A 17140-nucleotide genomic window follows, 5' to 3' on the forward strand; every position below is an offset into this window, starting at 1 on the left:
GAAGAGCGAACTCTAGGGACTCCTGTATAGGACCTGTGTCCGAGGAGCCTGGGAACTGGGGCCACTCTTCTGGTGCAGGAGCCTGTTTTGTGAGCAGCAAGGTGAGGGCTGCTGTGGGGTCCTCTTACTTGAGCTGGGGGTGCGGAGGTCCCCCGGCAGTGGCGGTGGCGGGTGGCGGCACATCCTGGCTGGGTTTCTGGGCCAGCTGTGGCTTGGTGGGTCGTCCAGCAGGGCCTGGGCCACTGGGCCGTGGCTGCTGTGTGGTGGGTGGCCCGGTGCGGGGCATGGGACCCGCCTGGCTGGCCTGGCGTGTGGGGCCGGCAGGGCCTGGGGGTTTCTGGGGTGGGCCCTGACGCTGCTGACCACTCGGTGGGGCCCCTGAGGCCTTTGGCGGAGCCTGACCAGAGACTGAAGTCTGACGGGTAGCTTGTGGGGGGCCCGCCTGGCGCTGGGGAGATGGGGAGGCAGGTGGGCGGGCTGCTGGAGGTGCCCCAGGTCCTCCTGCCACTGGCCGGGATTGGCGGCCTTGACCCTGGGTCATTGGTGGGGCCTGGGACGCAGGCTGTTGGGGTGCTGACGTGGGACTTGGTAGGCGCTGGGGCAGGGGACTGCCAGCCGGGGGTCCGAGGCCCGAAAGGTGCTGCTGGCCCTGTGGGGGTGGGCGCTGCTGCAACGGGGGTCCTTGGCGTTGGGGGCCCGGCCCGGGCTGTGGAGGGCCACCTGAGGAACAGAAAGAGTGCACATGTGAGAGGTGGGGGGGGGTAGGGTTGCCAGTACTGTAGGGGCTTAGGAAGCCAGCCCCTCACTTACCCTGTGGTGGGGGTCGTTGCTGAGCTGGAGGCCCCGAGGGCTGCTGGGAGGTCTGGCGGCCCAAGGGCAGGGCCCCAGGGGACGGAGTCTGCGGCAGAGGAGTGGAGCAGGAGAGGTTAAAAATAGTTACTGGCCAGCCGCATCAGCCAATCAAAATGACACGGGCTCCCTGTGAGGCTGGCGTCTGTGGCTGAGCTGAGGGGTGTCAAGCTTTGGCGGGGGAGGGTTGGGAGGCACTCAGGGAAGTCCGGGTAGTGGCTATTTCATCAATTTTTACAACAATTGGTAGAAACAATTGGTAATTGCCATCACACTTGTGCAATGGCCATGGCCGTGCCCTTAGCCTGCTGATTCTCAGCCCCCCCTAGGGCCAGCCCGGCCCTCGCTTAGCGCCAGGGGCCTGACCTGGCCGTGGGAGCCCCTGCCGGGGGAGGCATCCCGCTGCCGCTGCCTGGGCAGGGCCTGGGCCATCTTGTTGACCACAAGCTCCACGATGAGCTGCTTGTCTTCATCTTGGTGGTCCCCGATGAGCGGCATGGAGGAGCCCACCACCTGGGGGAGGGAAAGGGATCGGTGAGGCGAGCGGCAGGAAGGACTGACAGCGACCCAGCACAGTTAAGTTGGGGAAAGGTAGGGCTGCTGCCAAGGAAAGATTCAGTTTGAGAGGCACCAGTTTTGAGGAAGGTTGTCTTTCACAAGGTAGTACAGCTCCTAAAGGGAGTCTGCAGCTTAGACCACAGGTCCACAAACTAGGGCCGGTGGTTCAAATCCAGCCTGACACCTGTTTTTGGTTTTCCGTTTATTCATTTTTGAGAGAACAGAGAGTGAGTTGGGGCAGGGCAGAGAGAAAGGGAGACACAGAATCCGAAGCAGGCTCCAGGCCCCAAGCCCGCAGCACAGAGCCGGAGGCCGGGCTCGAACTCACAGAGCGAGTGATCATGGCCTGAGCCAAAGACAGAGGCTTAACTGACTGAACCACCCAGGCGCCCTGGGGATCATTTGTTTGGTACATATTGTCTTTGGCTGCTTTTACAGAGAAGTTGCAACAGAGTTGTATGGCCCACGCAGCCTAAAATGTGCACTGTCTGGCCCTTGACAGAAGACATTTGGCAGTCCCTGCTTTTGGTTTGCTAGATACTCTGTCATTTACGAAGAACTTTGTGGTGGTTATAGTACTTTACAGTTTACAAAGCTCTTTGTCCTTTTCAAAGGACTAGGGGAATATATGGTGTGTGTTCACACTTTAGAAAAGTGCTTTGCACGGACACCACTGTTTACAAAATGTCTTACCATGTAGAAAGCACTACTGTTTACCAAGCGCTCTGATTTTTAAGGCATTTTATGGTTTCCAAATCGCTTTACCATTTTCCAGGGGCACTGCTGTCTACAAACAACTTTAGAATTTTGCAAGTGCTTTGCTTCAATAATGAGGACCTCCCAGTTTACAGAGTTCATTTCTTATAGTTTTAATTTTTTTAAAGTTTATTTTATTTTTGAGAGACAGAGTGGGAGGAGGGAAGGGGGAGAGAGAGAGAGAGAGAGAGAGAGAGAGCACGAGAGAGAGAGAGAGAGAGAGAGAGAGAGAGACAGATAGACAGACAGACAGACAGACTCCAGGCTCTGAGCTTTCAGCACAGAGCCTGACACAGGGCTCAAACCCATGAACCGTGAGATCATGACCTGAGCCGAAGTCAGACACTTAACCGAGTGAGCCACCCAGGCGCCCCAATGTAGTTATAAAGCACTCGGCTGTCCATCAAGCACTTCCTAATTTAAAAGGTACTTTACAGTTCACAGAGTGCCTTCGTAGCGACCTGGGCCATGGAGAGCTTCAAGGCTTATGGGGCGATGCTGCCATTCACCTGCCCCCTGCCATGCCCCAACCAGTTCCTGGGTGCTCCCACCTCAATGATGTGATCCCTTCCGTCCTTGCCATGCAGTGCCTCCACAGCGCAGATGTCCAGTCCCCCAAAAATCTCTGAGCACGTATCCACCCACAGCTTGTACCTGCCAAGACAAGCCTGTCAGTGCCCTGCACAGCCGTGCTTCCCCCCGCCCGACTCGCGTCCCCTCCCTCCGAATCCTGGCCATCCCCACCTGTCAGACATGGCGATCTGCTCGAGCATGGCGGAGCCGGTGTTGGTCTTCCAGTTTCCTGACACTGACGTCCTCCTGGGGGGACAAAACAAAAGAGGACAGAAGCTCAGGGAAGCTCTGGCTGCACAAGGGCAGGGGACCCCTACCGAAGCCTCAGCCTCTCCACTCACATGTAAGCTTTGTAGTTCTGCCCAATTTTCTGGACACGCACATCATATTTGGCATCAATGAAGGGCTCAGCAGTGGCATATGTCTTGGTCAGTGCCACAACGCTCGCGATGTCCTGGAAGTCGTGCTGGTTGTCCACTTTGACCTGTAGGAAGGGGAAGGGATCAGGACCTGATTAGGACAAGGCGGCAGTGGGGGTGCCTTGGGGTGGGGGCGCCTTGGGGCAGGAGCACGCACATAAATGACACGGGTGAGCCAAATACGTAAAAATTCAGTAGATATACCAAGGCACTCGGGGAATGCATAATTCTGGGTGTTCTGGTTTTTACACGTACACGGCACATACACAGGTGGGGATATGCAACTTTGAACATACTAAAAACAGATGACATAGCGTGTGTTCAACACAAGGGCATGCGTATGCACACACAATGCTGGATACACAGACGGACAGGACACGTAAACCTGGTTGAATGTGTGACAAAATCTAAGCATGTGAGGGAAACCAATCCAAAGAGACAAAGACACCCCAGGACACACAATCACATAGAATTACTGGTGTGCCTTGAATATGAAATATATGTATGCACAATGCCAGGAGCACACACCATTTCCAAACACACACACACACACACACACACACACACACACACTCCACCTGGAGACTCACCTTGCCCATCCCGGAGTGTGCGTGCCCCATCTTCACAACCACAGGGTACGTCGTGCTGCTGAGCTGATAGGGCAGAAAGGCAGAGCAAGGTAAGGACAGAAGGGCCATTGCAGGGTGGGGGAGGGGTGGGGCGACCAAGGGAAGCCCACTCTGTGGGAGCCACATTAGGAGCCATTTCCCAGAAGAGGCAGTCAGGGACAGTCGGCTGTGCCGCCGAGGCGGGGGTGGGGGGGTGGGGGGTGTCACACACCCGTTTCTGTGCTCGGAATCGAACTCAGAGCCGTGCCTGCCTGTCCCTTCCTCCATTACCCTCAAGTCCCAGACATCCCGCCTCTGCTTTCCCGGTTCCCAGGAAGAGGCATGGGATGGGGGTGGGGGTGAGGGACTTTTCCGGAAAAGGGAAAGTTTGTTTATATAATGAATGGATGATAGAGAAGTGAGTGTGTGCATGTGCATGCGCGGGGGTGTGGTGGCGAGCATGTAGCAACCGGACCCCTCAGCCAGGCCTCGTGTGTAAGCATCGTCCACACACAGACGCAACCCAGAGGCACGCACACAAACCCTCCGAACTCAGATCTACACAACCAAGCCCAGAGATTGCTACGTAGGTTGAGCCCCACCAGATGGAAAGACCCACAACCAACACAGGCTCAGAGCACACATTGCTCTCCGGCTGCAGACCTGCCAAGTGCTCCTGGCCAGCCTCTGCCCAGCAGCACACACTTTGGGGCCCGCGCACACACATACACACACAGCCCCTCTCCTGCCGCTCAAACCCAGGCAACAGAGGGACACAAACAACATGAAGGATTCCCCAGGCAATACAGAGACAACCACGGAACGCGGAGGCACGTGCAACCCCGACAGGCACACACGACACAACTGGGCACCTACTCAACACTCACAGACACACACGCAACACCCCCGGGCACACGCACAACAAGGAAGACCCACACCACAGATAGAGGTACCCACTCCTAGGTCTTCACATAACCACCAAGACTCAGCCCAGACAGCCGCACCATACGCAAAGTACGTCTAGGGCCGCGAACACACAACGCGCCTCGCCACACGTACAGACGGAGAGGCGCGCACACAGCCAGGGACACCCACGGTCTTCCTAAATGTAAGCGCTCCCGGGTGTGTGCGTGCACACGCACACTCACACGTCCAGGTGTGGGTATGCCTCAGGCCTCCCGCGCCCCCGGGGGCGGGCAGGGGGCTCGGGTTGGGCGACCCCAGCCCCAGCACGCTGCGCGCGCACTGCCGCGCCGCCCCCTCCGCCGCCCCGCGGAGTAGAGAGAGGGCATTCCCGGAGGGGCTGCTGGGGCGGCGGCGGTTCCCGGTTCCCGACAGGCACAGGAAGCCTGCAGGCTCAGGGTGACCGATTGACTTTCAGGCCTCACCCTCTCTCCGCACCCCCACCTTCCTCATTTCCCAAATGACCGGCGTCATCACCGGGCCCCCGAGAGGCACCGCGTTGGCACGGGGGGTTGCGGGGATCCTCCAGTTAGCATTCCGGGGCAGCAGTGCCGAGGCAGCGCTTGATGTGAACTCTCGGGCACACACACTACTCAGGAACACCACCCTCCACAATTACATGCGCACCCTAGACCCGCTCTGCAGAGGCAGACGTACAACTCCCAGGAGCGACCCGAAACACACAGGTCTGTACGAAACACGCAGGTGCACCCAACACCCGAGGACGCACACACAATTCTCAGAGGCAGACACAGAGCCGAGCTTCGCACAAGTGCACGCGCGGCCATACCCCACCTGGAGGTTCCTAGGCCCCTCTTTTCTTTTTTTTTTTATAATGTTATTAAATTTTTTAACGTTTATTTTTTAGAGAGAGAGCGTGTGAGCAGGGGAGGGGCGCAGAGAGAGAGAGAGAGAGAGACAAAATTCGAAACAGGCTTCAGACTCTGAGCTGTCATTACAGACCTCGCCACGGGGCTCGAACTCGGTATACCGCGAGGTTATTACCTGAAAGGAAGTCGGATGTTTCACCCACTGAGCCACTGAGGCCAGGCCCCTCTTTTCACAAACCCTTCTTGTTTCCTCTGGACTTGAGCCTGAACACAACCCCGTGTGTATGTGTGTGATGGTGCTCGCACACGCATGCCTGCAGGGAACTCTGCATCCCAGGATCCCCTGGAGAGCCCTCGGTTTGCATCTTGGCCTTGCCTCTTCCTAAAGCCGTGTGGAAGCCTAACTTTATCTGGGTCTCAGTTTCCTGATCTGTACAAAGGGCACCACGAGGCCCAAGCGCTTGGCACGTCGTGGAGATGGCCGGGCATCCGCTCTGTACACCCAGCTGAGCCCCATGGCCCCCACACCCATGCAGTACTCCCCAGGTGGCTGCACAGCCGGATACCCCTCCGCGAAACCCCACCGGTTTCAAAACCCGCACTCTAACCCGATTGCACAGAACCCCTCACGTGTAGACAGTCGGCCACACTCACTGCTGACTCAGGCTAGAGAGAGCTGGCATCCCAAGCAGGGTCAGAGAGGGGCTGCAGCAGGGTTTTCCCTTCCCGCAAGGCTCCCTCTGGCTGAGCTCTGACTTACTCAGCCCCTGCCTCAGTCACTCTCCCTCCCCACTTTCACAACCAGCAGCTCCAAATTCCTGGTTTACTTCCCCTCCTCCCTGGGCCCCCGCCCCTGCCGGAAGGGGCCCTTTCCTCATTCTCATTCCAGAGTAAGTCACTCGACCCCTCGACCCCTCAGTGCGTCTTGGCTTCCTCATCTGCATAAGGACATACGCAAGTCCCTAAGTCACAGGCGAGGTGTGAGGAACAGATTACATACTTCAGTGAAAGTGCTGAGCATGGTACCCAGCACACAGGAAGCCTCCATCCTCAAAAAGTGTTGGGTTCTGGTTACTAGAATTGGGTCAGCATCCCCTGGCCGACCTACATGAATTACCAAGGAGGCAATCGGGACTGGCTGAGAGATGAAGTACTCACAAAGATTCTAGAATGGTGTTCGATAACCATAGTAGCGGGGGGGGGGGCGTCGTTTTGGTGGTGGTGGTGGTGGTGGTGGTGGTGGTGGTGGTGGTGACAGGGCTAAGCTCCCTGAGTTAAGCAAGTTTCATTAGCAAGGGGTCCATGAAGACTGAATGAGAGAATTTACACAAAGAACATAGGGCGCCGCGCACAGTAAGCCCTCGGTAAGTGCCTGCCAGCATCACCACCGTCACTATTATTATTGGTCTGCCTTCCCTGAACCAACAAAGGATGTTAATTAGCCCTTAGAGCCCTTTCCCAGGACCCCGCAGAAGATTCAGGCAGCATCTGGAAGCTGGTGGGCAGGGATTGCCTCACCTCCCCCTTCCCCCCGCCCCAGAGGTGTGGGAGGGTTGGTGGGGAAGGGGCAGGGCAGGATGGAAGGCGATCCATTTTCTACTGACTCACAGCCCTCTTTCACCACCAGTGAACCGCCCCCCACCCTAATGCTCACTAATTCACTGGCACTTTCCCCACTTGCCAGGGCTGTGCCACGCCTGGAATACGATCCTGGCACCAGTTAGCCTAGGTTCAAATCCCAGCCATGCCCGGTGATCCTGGGAAGGTTCTTCAATCCCTCTATGCCTCATATTTCCTCATCTGTAAAATGGGAATAATACCGGCACCCGTCTCAGAGGTTTACTGTGAGGTTTAAGTGAGAAAAACTAGGCTGAGTGCCTGGTACACAGTTGGTGCTGTATAAATGCTGAGTATTTGCCTGTGTGTTTATTTTTTCAAGGATTTTATTTTTAATTAATTTCCACACCCAGCGTGGGGCTTGAACTCACAACCTCGAGATCAAGAGTTGCACCCTCCACCGACTGACCCAACCAGGCGCCTGCTATCTGTGGTTTTTGCCAGGGGTTAACATCCAGGCTCTGGCTCCTGGCCACATAAGTTCAAATGCCAGTTCTGTCACTTATTAACTGTGATCTTGGATCAGTCACTTAACCTCTCTGTACCTCAGTTGCCCCACCTTGTAATCCTCCTCCACTCACCTGCCTTACTCTCTTCAGTGCTTCTACCTAATTTGTTTCCTCTCTGCCTCCCTCACCCTTCACCAGACTGTCAGATCTACCTCGGGAGGGATTTGTATGTGTGCTTGGCACACAGTAGGTGTACAAGTAATGTTTACTAAAGGGATGGACTAACTTAGGCTTTGGCCACTGGGAGTTTGGGGGACGTGGGTGATGGGGTAAACTTTGGAGAGAGTTTGGAGACTTTAGGGAATTGCCCTGAGTAAGGAGGGTGGGTAGTTCTGCCTCTAACCCCTCCACAGAGGCTGCCTGGAAGGACTAGTGACGGATGACAGATGGACTGACAGACGGACAGACGTGGAGATGGGGGTGGGTGGTCAGGGCGAGGCTGAGAGGGAGGGAGAGGAGGAGGGTGCATCTCCTTTTCGGCAGCCCTCGGCCCGCCCCTTGGCCTCCACTGAGGGTGGGCGGATGAGTAATGCATCCAGGAAGCTTGGAGGCCTGTGGTTTCCGCACACTGCCACCCCCGCCCCTCGCGTGGACATTTATCCTCCGCTGCTCAGGCCCTGCCACCGTCGCCGCAGACCCAGCGCCTGCAGAGATCGACCAGAGGTAGGCAAGGGCCCAGGAGGCCCGCGGGGCCTGGGGCTGGGCCGGAGCTTTCCTGCCGGACGCCCAGCTGCTCAGCCCCGCTATGACCCTGGGCTGAGGGAGGAGGACGGCGGGGGTGGGGTGGTGGTGCTGGAACTTCTCCCCCAATTCCCACACTCCAGACTCCTTGGAACCCTGACCTCTGTCCCTGAGTCCTCCAAACCCATGAGCCCCACAATATCACAGTTGCTTCCCAGGCTGCCAACTCCCCTAAATTCCCTCATTGTTCCCCCAACCCTCCTAAACCCCCAACTCCACAACTTTCTCTGCTCCCAAATCCCTCAGGCACCCTGCCCCCTTAAGCCTCCAAACTCCCTGAACCCCCAAGCTCCTCCCGACTCCTCAACTTCTCTCCACACCCCATCTCACTATGCACAACCCTGAAGCCCCAAACTCCTCTGGCTCCCCGAACCCCAAATTCCTCACTCCCAGCTTCCCGAACTTCCGACTTCCCAACGTCCCTAAATCCTGCAAACCCTCTGCCCCCTTATTCTGCAAACACCACAGCCTGAAGCCCCCCCCCCCACTCTCCCAGGCTCAGAAGTTGCACAAGCCCCGTAAGTCCTAGACTCTCAGGACCCCCGAACCCCCCTCGGCTTCTCTGGGCTACCAGATCCCTGTCCCCCTTAAAATCTCCACCCCCCCCACAAACCCTCAAACCTGGAGTGTGTTCCAGGCTGGGGAGGGTGCTGCCTATGTCGCAGAGGACCACTGACCCCCCCTCTCCACCCCGCAGAACCCACCATGGCACCCTTAGCGCCCCTGGCCTCCTGCATACTGTTGTTGCTGTGGCTGGCAGCCCCCAGCCGGGCCTGTACCTGTGCCCCCGTCCACCCGCAGACCGCCTTCTGCAGCTCGGACTTCAGTGAGTGTGGCCCACTCTGTCTGCATACTCTGTGCTTTGCTTTTCGGGGGTTCACAATGGTGCCTACCTCTAGAAAAAGTCCACTCAGCCCTGCATTGGTTCTGCTTTAGCCACACCGGCATCATCATGCTTCCTTGGTTACTCTAGGCCCAATCCCACCTCCGAGGCCTTTGTACTGGCACCTTCTTCTGTCTGGTACACCCTCCCCCCCACCCCAGGTATCCACACGGGTGGCTGCCTCCGATGTCAGGATGGTCTTCCCTGTTCAATATACATATATATGTATGTTTACTTATTTATTTTGAGAGAGAGAGAGCGAGCGAGAGATGGAGCAGGGGGAGGGGCAGAGAGAGAAGGAGAGAGAGAAAATCCCAAGCAGGCTTCACACTGTCAGCACAGAGGCTGACACGGGACTCAAACTCACGAACGGTGAGTTCATGACCCTAGCCGAAACCAAGAGCTGGTCACTTAACCAACTGAGCCACCCAGGTGCCCCCTCCCTGTTCAAAATTTTAACCCCTGTTCCCTAGTACCCCCTAATCCCCATGTCTGAAATTCCTCATGGCACTAAATACCTTGTAACATTCCAATTTATTTCCCTTGTGTTTTTAGCCTCCTTCTGGCTGGAATGTGAGCTCCACAAGGGAGGGGGGGTTCTGTGTTTTGTTCACCATTGTGTTCCTAACACACAGAACAGCCGCACAGCAGGCTCCGGAATATTTGTTGAGTGAATGAACACATGAATATATGAAAAAGGCTTAATTTTAAACAGCACCTGGCAGAGTAGTCACTCAATATACGGATCAAGTCAATTAACTGGTGTGCAAATAGCTTAGTGGGCTGACATCCAGCGATCCCTCTTTAAGTATGTGCTTCGCTGGTGTTTGTATTGTGATTATTTTATTTTATTGGCTCATGCAGTCCATTTGACTTGTCTCTCCCCATCTCCTCTCCTGCAGTCATCAGGGCCAAGTTCGTGGGGACCGCAGAAGTCAACCAGACCGTCTTAAGCCAGCGTTACGAGATCAAGATGACCAAGGTACCCCTCCTGCTCCTTTCCCAGCAGTTCCTAACATCTTCCTTCCCGTCAAAGTAAAAGCCAAGGGCCACCGGTTTTTCGAGGAAGTAGGCTGTGATGTCAGGATGCTCTATGACTTCAGGGAAGAACGTGGAGGGGGAGGATTATATCAGTAAAAGAGATTCTTCCCCTCACCTATCGACAGATGTTCAAAGGGTTCAGCGCCTTGGAGGATGCGTCGGACATCCGGTTCGTCTACACGCCCGCCGAGGAGAGCCTCTGTGGATACCTCCACAGGTCCCAGAACCGCAGCGAGGAGTTTCTCATCGCCGGTGAGGCCCCGCCCCCTCGCCCAGAGCCTTGCCGGCCCGTCCCTCTGACGCCTCCTGGCGCCTCGAGGGGGCGAGGCTCGGAGGGACCCGTCCCAGTCGAAATGGGGACCGCCCTAATTTCAGCCTATCTGAAGGCGGGGGTGGGAGGGAAGTGGGGGCTTGCCCAGCGAGGGGGTCTGTGCGCCAGGGACTCCAATCAGGAGCCGCCCTGCCCCCCCCCCTCCCCGGCCCAGCTGATCAGCTGCTGCCGGTTCCCCCCTGCCCCGCCCCCAGGAAAACTGCGAAACGGACAGCTGCACATCAACACCTGCAGTTTCGTGGTTCCCTGGACCAGCCTGAGTTCCTCTCAGCGCCGGGGCTTCACCAAGTCCTATGCTGCTGGCTGTGAGGAATGCACAGTGAGTGCCTGGGCCCTGCCAGCCCCGCCGCCTGGAACGCAGTCCTTGGGCTCTTCCCCAAACCCTGGCTTCTTTTTTGCTCCTTCTGGCCATTCCTTGTCCGTACGGCTGCTCCCCAAACCCTAGTGCTGTGCCTCATCTCTCTTGTTGTTCCCGCGAACCTGGGACTGTTCTCTGGAACTCTTGGTTCTTCTTTGCTCTGTCTCATACCTGGGGATTCGCTGTTGCCCGGACTTCCTGGCTGCTTCCTGTCCCTCTAAATCCCCCTGAAGACTATTTTCTATTTTCCCTCTGTCTATTCCCGAACCCCGCCCCGGGATTGTTTCTTGGTTCCCTAGAATGTTCTCCAGAAACCCAAAGTGCCGATCCCCCAACTCACTGACTCTTCCCCAGCACATCTGATTATTGCTCCACACAAACAAGCGTGTGTTTCATTGCCCTTCCCACCATTCCACGACTGTTTCCTGATGGCCCTGAATGTCCTTTGATCCCAGTGACTGCATCTGAGCCCCATGGCTCTGTCCTATGCCTACGTGCCCCACTGGCCAGCTGTTTCCTGCTACTACTGCCACTTGTTCCCTATCCTATGGGATGGTTCTCCAGGAAAGCTGTTGAACGACCCCCCACACCCTGCTGGTGTTCTCCAGCCACCATTCCAGGAAACTGATCAGTTCCCTGGATTAGCATCACCTTGCCAAGCCCAATAACTGTTCCTCCAATGGGAGGGGCTGTTCTTGAGTCTCCCCCCCAGGTCGGGCACCACCAGGTCTCCCTAGGCAGCTCACTGTTGAAAACAGGAGGGGAGACTTCTGCTGTGTAGGGGAGGCAGGGGCGAGAGGCGAAGCCCTCAGAGATGTGCCTCCCTCCCCTTCTCTAGGTGTTTCCCTGTTCATCCATCCCCTGCAAACTGCAGAATGACACTCACTGCTTGTGGACCGACCAGTTCCTCACAGGCACTGACAAGGGTTTCCAGAGCCGCCACCTGGCCTGCCTGCCAAGAGAGCCAGGGATATGCACCTGGCAGTCCCTGCGGTCCCCGATGGCCTGAATCTGGCCCCCAGCGGAAGCTGAAGCTGCACAGTGTTCACCCCATTTCCCACTCCTGTCTTTCTTTATCCCAAACAATGAAATAAAGAATTATACCCAGAAGGCAGTGTCCCCGTGTAATGTGTGGGAACAAAGCCGCGTCACTGATGACCCAGTGGGAACACCCTGGGACCAATGCCAAGGGGGTGGGTGATGCGAAATGTTGGCTTTGTCTATTTTTACATAAAATTTGAGGTACTGATGAGGCATCTGGGCGGCTCAATTGGTTGGGCATCCGACTTCAGCTCAGGTCATGATTTTGTGGTTCGTGGGTTTGAGCCTCGCATTGGGCTCTGTGCTGACAGCTCAGCCTGGAGCCTGCTTTGGATTCTGTGTGTCCCTTTCTCGCTCTGCCCCTTCCCGACTCGTGCTCGCTCTCTCTCTCTCTCTCTCTCTCAAGAATAAACATTAATTTGTTTTAAAAAAATTGAGGTACTGGTAATAATAGTCTACTTTGGCATTAGTGTTGGTGATCTCTACCGTCAGTAATGGCCATTTAACCTGCACCATTGACCACAACTCACTGGACAATCTCTCTGGTCGGTACTTTGGAACACATTACTAGACTAACTTATAATTCCTATCTGCACCAGGCTCTCTAGAAAATTTTCCCACTACTGACAGATCACCGTCTCACTGGCAAATCCCTCTATTCACAAATCCCTTCCAGTTGAAAAGCTCATTGACAAATGTCTTATTAATTGGCCAATGGAACATCTCTCTTCCCTTGGGCACTGTCCTGATGTCATCGAGGAGGAGGATGTCCTGCTCCATCCAGATCTGTAGGTGTTATTGTCCACACCCTTGGCGTTTTACTGTGAGTCAAAGAGGAAACCTTCGTGTGGGGGGGGACTCAAGGCCCCCACCACAATATGCCCCCCAGCCAGGGACTCTGGAAGAAGGGTACCTCTGTCTCCTCCCCACCCCCAACCCCATGGCCTGTGGGAGATCCCTTAGAAGTGGCTGTTTGGGGGAATAGGAAGGATGAGAAAGTGTGATCTGGAAATCCCTAAGCTCCCTCCTTCTCCCCCTTCCCCTACCTCTCCTCCCCTCACTCCTTTGACCACCTTTGAAGGAAATACTGACAGCAGTGAAGTGCAGGTAGGGTTCAAAATGGGGACCAATCAGATGTGTCAGCCCACCTCCCACCCCCCATCTACCTCCTCCTAACATAGCCATTCCCTTACCAAAGCTGGGGGCTCTAGACCCAAACCTCACCTTTCTGGCTCATCTTCCCCCATACAGGCTGAGGGACAGAACCTTCCCCAGCACATCTGGTTGTTGCTGCAGCTCTGGCTGCTCCACACATGAGGCTGCGTTCCATTGCCCTTCTGACTATTCCACGTCTTAGGCCTTCCTGCTTCCACAGCTGGGCCCACGTCCCTCTGGGTACATCCCAGTCCCTGGCTCCTGTCCCTTACACTCCAAAGATCCTGACTCGAGTGAGGCCCCTGGGAGCCACACTTTCAGACTGGGGCAAACGTTTAACAGAACACTCAAGTGTCCTGTCGACCTCAGTGTGCTTGAAAAAGACCCCAATGCATCTTCTTTGGTGAAGGGGAGGACCCCCAAATTCCCTCCTGTCAGACTACCCTCTTCTCCCAACAAGAAGAAGCCAGAACTCCTCCAGGGACTTCTGGGTCAGCAAGCTGGCTCCCAGATCCTCTTGCACTCCTGGGAGATTCCCCAGGGCCCACACATGTGCTAAATCAGGATGGGTAGATTTTGGGGCACCCAGGTGGCTCAGTTAAGCGTCCGACTTCAGTTCAGGTCATGATCTCACAGTTTGTGGGTTCGAGCTCCGTGTTGGGCTCTGTGCTGACAGCTCAGAGCCTGGAGCCTGGAGCCTGGAGTCTGGATTCTGTGTCTCCCTCGCTCTCTGCCCCTCCCCCACTCATGGTCTGTCTCTCTCACTCTCAAAAATGAATAAAAAGTAAAAATAAAAAATAATGGTAGATTTTGAGCACTCAGTGCCTATGTGCCTCTGGAGTGACAATTTCTATATCAACATCTACACCTTGGGTATGCTCTGGGAGGATCTAAATCCTGTCCACTAAAAGGGGCAAATGGCAGCCTTCGCGAATGCGTTTGACTATAAGGTCCCTGGTGGCCCCTGTCACTAGTGGCTCAGCGGCTCCTACCAGTTTACCAAATCCTAGTATCAGCTTCCTGCATTGCTACGCTGTTGTTCCCTGAGCCCAGGGCCCATTTCCTGAGCCCTCAGCTATTTTAATCCCAGGGAGGAAGGTGAAGTAGAAGGAGGCAGTGGAAAAGAATGGAGCCCAGTGTGGAGGCCATTCTCCTGCTGACCTGCCCACCTGCAGGCGGTGCCTGGATAGAGACGTCAGTGCTTCATGGACAGGGCTGACCACCAAGCCTGCTGCGGCCAGAGCAGCATACAAGGCCTCCTCTCCAAGACCCTGGCAGGATATCTGTAACCCTAGGGTCACTACAGCTCCCCATCACTCTTCTGGAAAATCCACTATGGGTCGCCTGGGTGGCTCAGTCAATTAAGCATCCAACTCTTGGTTTCAGCTCAGGTCATGATCTCGAAGTTTGTGAGTTTGAGCCTCATGTTGGACTCTATACTGACAGTGTGAAGCCTGCTTCGGATTCTCTCTCTCTCTTTCTCTTTCTCTCTCTATCTTGCTCTTTGCACCTCCTCGGCTCGTTCTCTCTCTCTCTCAAAAATAAATAATAAACATTTTTTTAAAAAAGGATTAAAAAAATTCACTAAAATGAGTAATGTGAGTTACCCAGCCCCCACTCCAGCATTGCATGTGTCTGGGTGTGAATCTCTGCTTGGGAGAGAATTATGGCTGAGAGGAGGCATGTGGGGGAATGAGCATTTAATATGCTCATTTGTAATGTTTTTCTTATCACCCTGAAGCATATATACTTCTTCCCAGTGTGCAAGTCTTTGCAACTGAAAAATACCAACACTTTCAAAGGTTTCTAAGAAACCCTCCCCCCCCGTGATAATGTTCCCCACTATGAAGTCTTCGCTGTGGATGACGAATCACACACTTACAAATCTCTTCTGTTGCCAAGACTGCAGGTGACAAATTTCTAAGCCCTTGGTAAATCTCTTTTTGGAACATCTCCCTCTCCTCACTGTACAAGTCCCCTCTTTCACAAACACCCCAGAACAAATACCTCTGTTGAGCTACCTACCACCTTATTCATAAATATCCCACTGACAGAGCCCCATGGATGACCCTGATTAACAAATGGCCCCATTCAAAATTATCTAGTGGCAATCTGTCACCCACTGATGGATCCCACTGACAAATATCTCTCTTCATACTTACCCACAATTTGCATATCCCCTACTGACCACCCAGTTGACAAATCTATTTATAAATGTCTTTCTATGATACAATTCCCATGGACAACCTTTTTTTTAAAGATTTTTTTAAAACTAATCTTTACAGGGGTGCCTGGGTGGCTCAGTTGGTTAAGCGTCCGGCTTCGACTCAGGTCATGATCTCTCAATTTGTGGGTTCAAGCCCCGCGTCGGGCTCTGTGCTGACATCTAGCTTAGAGCCTGGAGCCTGCTTCAGATTCTGTGTCTCCCTCTTTCTCTGACCCTCCCCTGCTTGCACTGTCTCTGTCTCTCAAAAATAAATAAAAACCATAAAAAATTAAAAAAAATAAACTAATCTCTACACCTAACGTGGAGCTTGCACTTGCAACCCAGAGATCAAGAGTCGCATGCTCCACTGACTGAGCCAGCCAGGCACCCTCTCCCATTGACAATCTTTATTTGTAAATCTCCCTATTCCTATATCTCAACCCACTGACATATCTCCCCATTCAGACATGCCCATCAAAATGCTCCCATTGATAACCTCCCTTGACAAATCTTCCCATTTAGAAATACCCACCTTTGATATCTATCTAATTGGCAAATCAATTTAAAAATCTTTCCATTCATTGAAACACACCCCTCCATATACCCCCTATTGGTTGATACTTATTGAAATCTCCCCATTGAAATTTCTCCATCCTTAGATATCTCCAATTGGACAATCTCCTCCCTGGAACATCTCCCGATGTATTAGTATATTGCTATATTACCATACATGATGACATATCTCTTCCCACCCCCCAATGACAGATGAAGAGGTAGATTTCTTTTCCTTTTTTCTTTTTATATCTTTTATCTTTTCCTTTTGTTAAGATTTTTTAAAGTAATCTCTACACTCAATGTGCAACTTGAACTCACAACCGTGAGATCAAGAGTTGCACGCTCCATTGACTGAGCCAGCCAGGTGCCCCAAATGAGGAAGTAGATTTCTATAGATTTCTATACTAAGACCAGCCCTTTCTTCTCAATAGTGACTGACACTTATGTTTCACCGTCCATCCCTGGACACTTCCTCTACAGCAGCGGTGAAATCTGAGGACCGACCCTTATCACACTGTAGAGCTCCCACTGAAGGAAACAACTAGAATACATGTTGGCTTTCAGTGTGGGAGTGAAGGTGGAGTTTTTTTTTTTAAGAGAAGATAGGTTGAAAGTCTGTATAACTCCTAACCCCACTCCAGCAGAAGGTACTGAAAGAACAAAACAGAGGGTTCCTGGGCGCAGGAACGCCGAGGATGCACTACCTGTTGTTGACTATTTATCTGCCACGGAGTTTGGGCCTCTTGCTGAACCTCCGGGAGCGCCACAGCTCTGATGGATGGAGGCGAAGCCGTTGGCCAGAGGCCCAGACTCAGTGTCCTTTCCCCCCACAATGGGGAGCTCCCCCTGACAGCAGGTCCTGGAAGGCAGCAGTGTTAGGTGCTCCCTGAATCCTCTCCTGATTGGGGGTGAGCTGGGCCAGAGAAAGATCATTCTTTTTCTTTTTGAAGTTTATTTATTTGGGGGGGAAGAGGCAGAGAGAGGGAGGAAGAGAAAGAGGGAGAGGGAGAGGGAGAGGGAGAGGGAAAGGGAGAGAGAATCCCAAGCAGGCTCTACACTGTCAGCGTGAAGCCTAATGTGGTGCTTGAACTCACGAACCATGAGATCATGACCTGAGCCAAAGTTGGACACTCAACAGAGCCACCCA

The 17140-nt window shown here is 54.1% G+C and overlaps 2 protein-coding genes across 3 annotated transcripts in view; one reads left to right on the top strand and one right to left on the bottom strand.

Moving 5' to 3' along the window:
* Nucleotides 1-17140, bottom strand: part of SYN1 (synapsin I) — a 49422-nt gene that overhangs the window by 2011 nt on the left and 30271 nt on the right. For both annotated transcript variants that reach the window (XM_029929502.1, XM_029929503.1), the window contains exons 6-12: nucleotides 3746-3808; nucleotides 3078-3220; nucleotides 2908-2982; nucleotides 2715-2817; nucleotides 1216-1362; nucleotides 811-898; nucleotides 129-720 (exon numbers count right to left, since the gene is read on the bottom strand). In XM_029929502.1, coding sequence (XP_029785362.1) covers nucleotides 129-720; nucleotides 811-898; nucleotides 1216-1362; nucleotides 2715-2817; nucleotides 2908-2982; nucleotides 3078-3220; nucleotides 3746-3808 — 1211 coding nt within the window. The remainder of the gene's footprint in view (nucleotides 1-128; nucleotides 721-810; nucleotides 899-1215; nucleotides 1363-2714; nucleotides 2818-2907; nucleotides 2983-3077; nucleotides 3221-3745; nucleotides 3809-17140) is intronic.
* Nucleotides 8238-12146, top strand: TIMP1 (TIMP metallopeptidase inhibitor 1). The gene is made up of 6 exons (XM_029929507.1): nucleotides 8238-8345; nucleotides 9121-9249; nucleotides 10209-10288; nucleotides 10473-10599; nucleotides 10873-10997; nucleotides 11875-12146. The coding sequence occupies exons 2-6, from the start codon at nucleotides 9129-9131 to the stop codon at nucleotides 12043-12045; spliced, it is 624 nt and encodes a 207-aa protein (XP_029785367.1). The 5' UTR covers nucleotides 8238-8345; nucleotides 9121-9128; the 3' UTR covers nucleotides 12046-12146.

The sequence above is a fragment of the Suricata suricatta genome, chromosome X (assembly GCF_006229205.1).
Source record: "Suricata suricatta isolate VVHF042 chromosome X, meerkat_22Aug2017_6uvM2_HiC, whole genome shotgun sequence".
NCBI lineage: Eukaryota > Metazoa > Chordata > Mammalia > Carnivora > Herpestidae > Suricata > Suricata suricatta.

Bases quoted from the DNA above. Each gene is read 5' to 3' on its own strand.
- TIMP1 (XM_029929507.1), top strand. From the start codon at position 9,129: ATGGCACCCTTAGCGCCCCTGGCCTCCTGCATACTGTTGTTGCTGTGG. The intron at 10,289-10,472 runs GTACCCCTCCTG...ACCTATCGACAG, and splicing joins ACGAGATCAAGATGACCAAG to ATGTTCAAAGGGTTCAGCGC. The intron at 10,998-11,874 runs GTGAGTGCCTGG...CCCCTTCTCTAG, and splicing joins CTGGCTGTGAGGAATGCACA to GTGTTTCCCTGTTCATCCAT.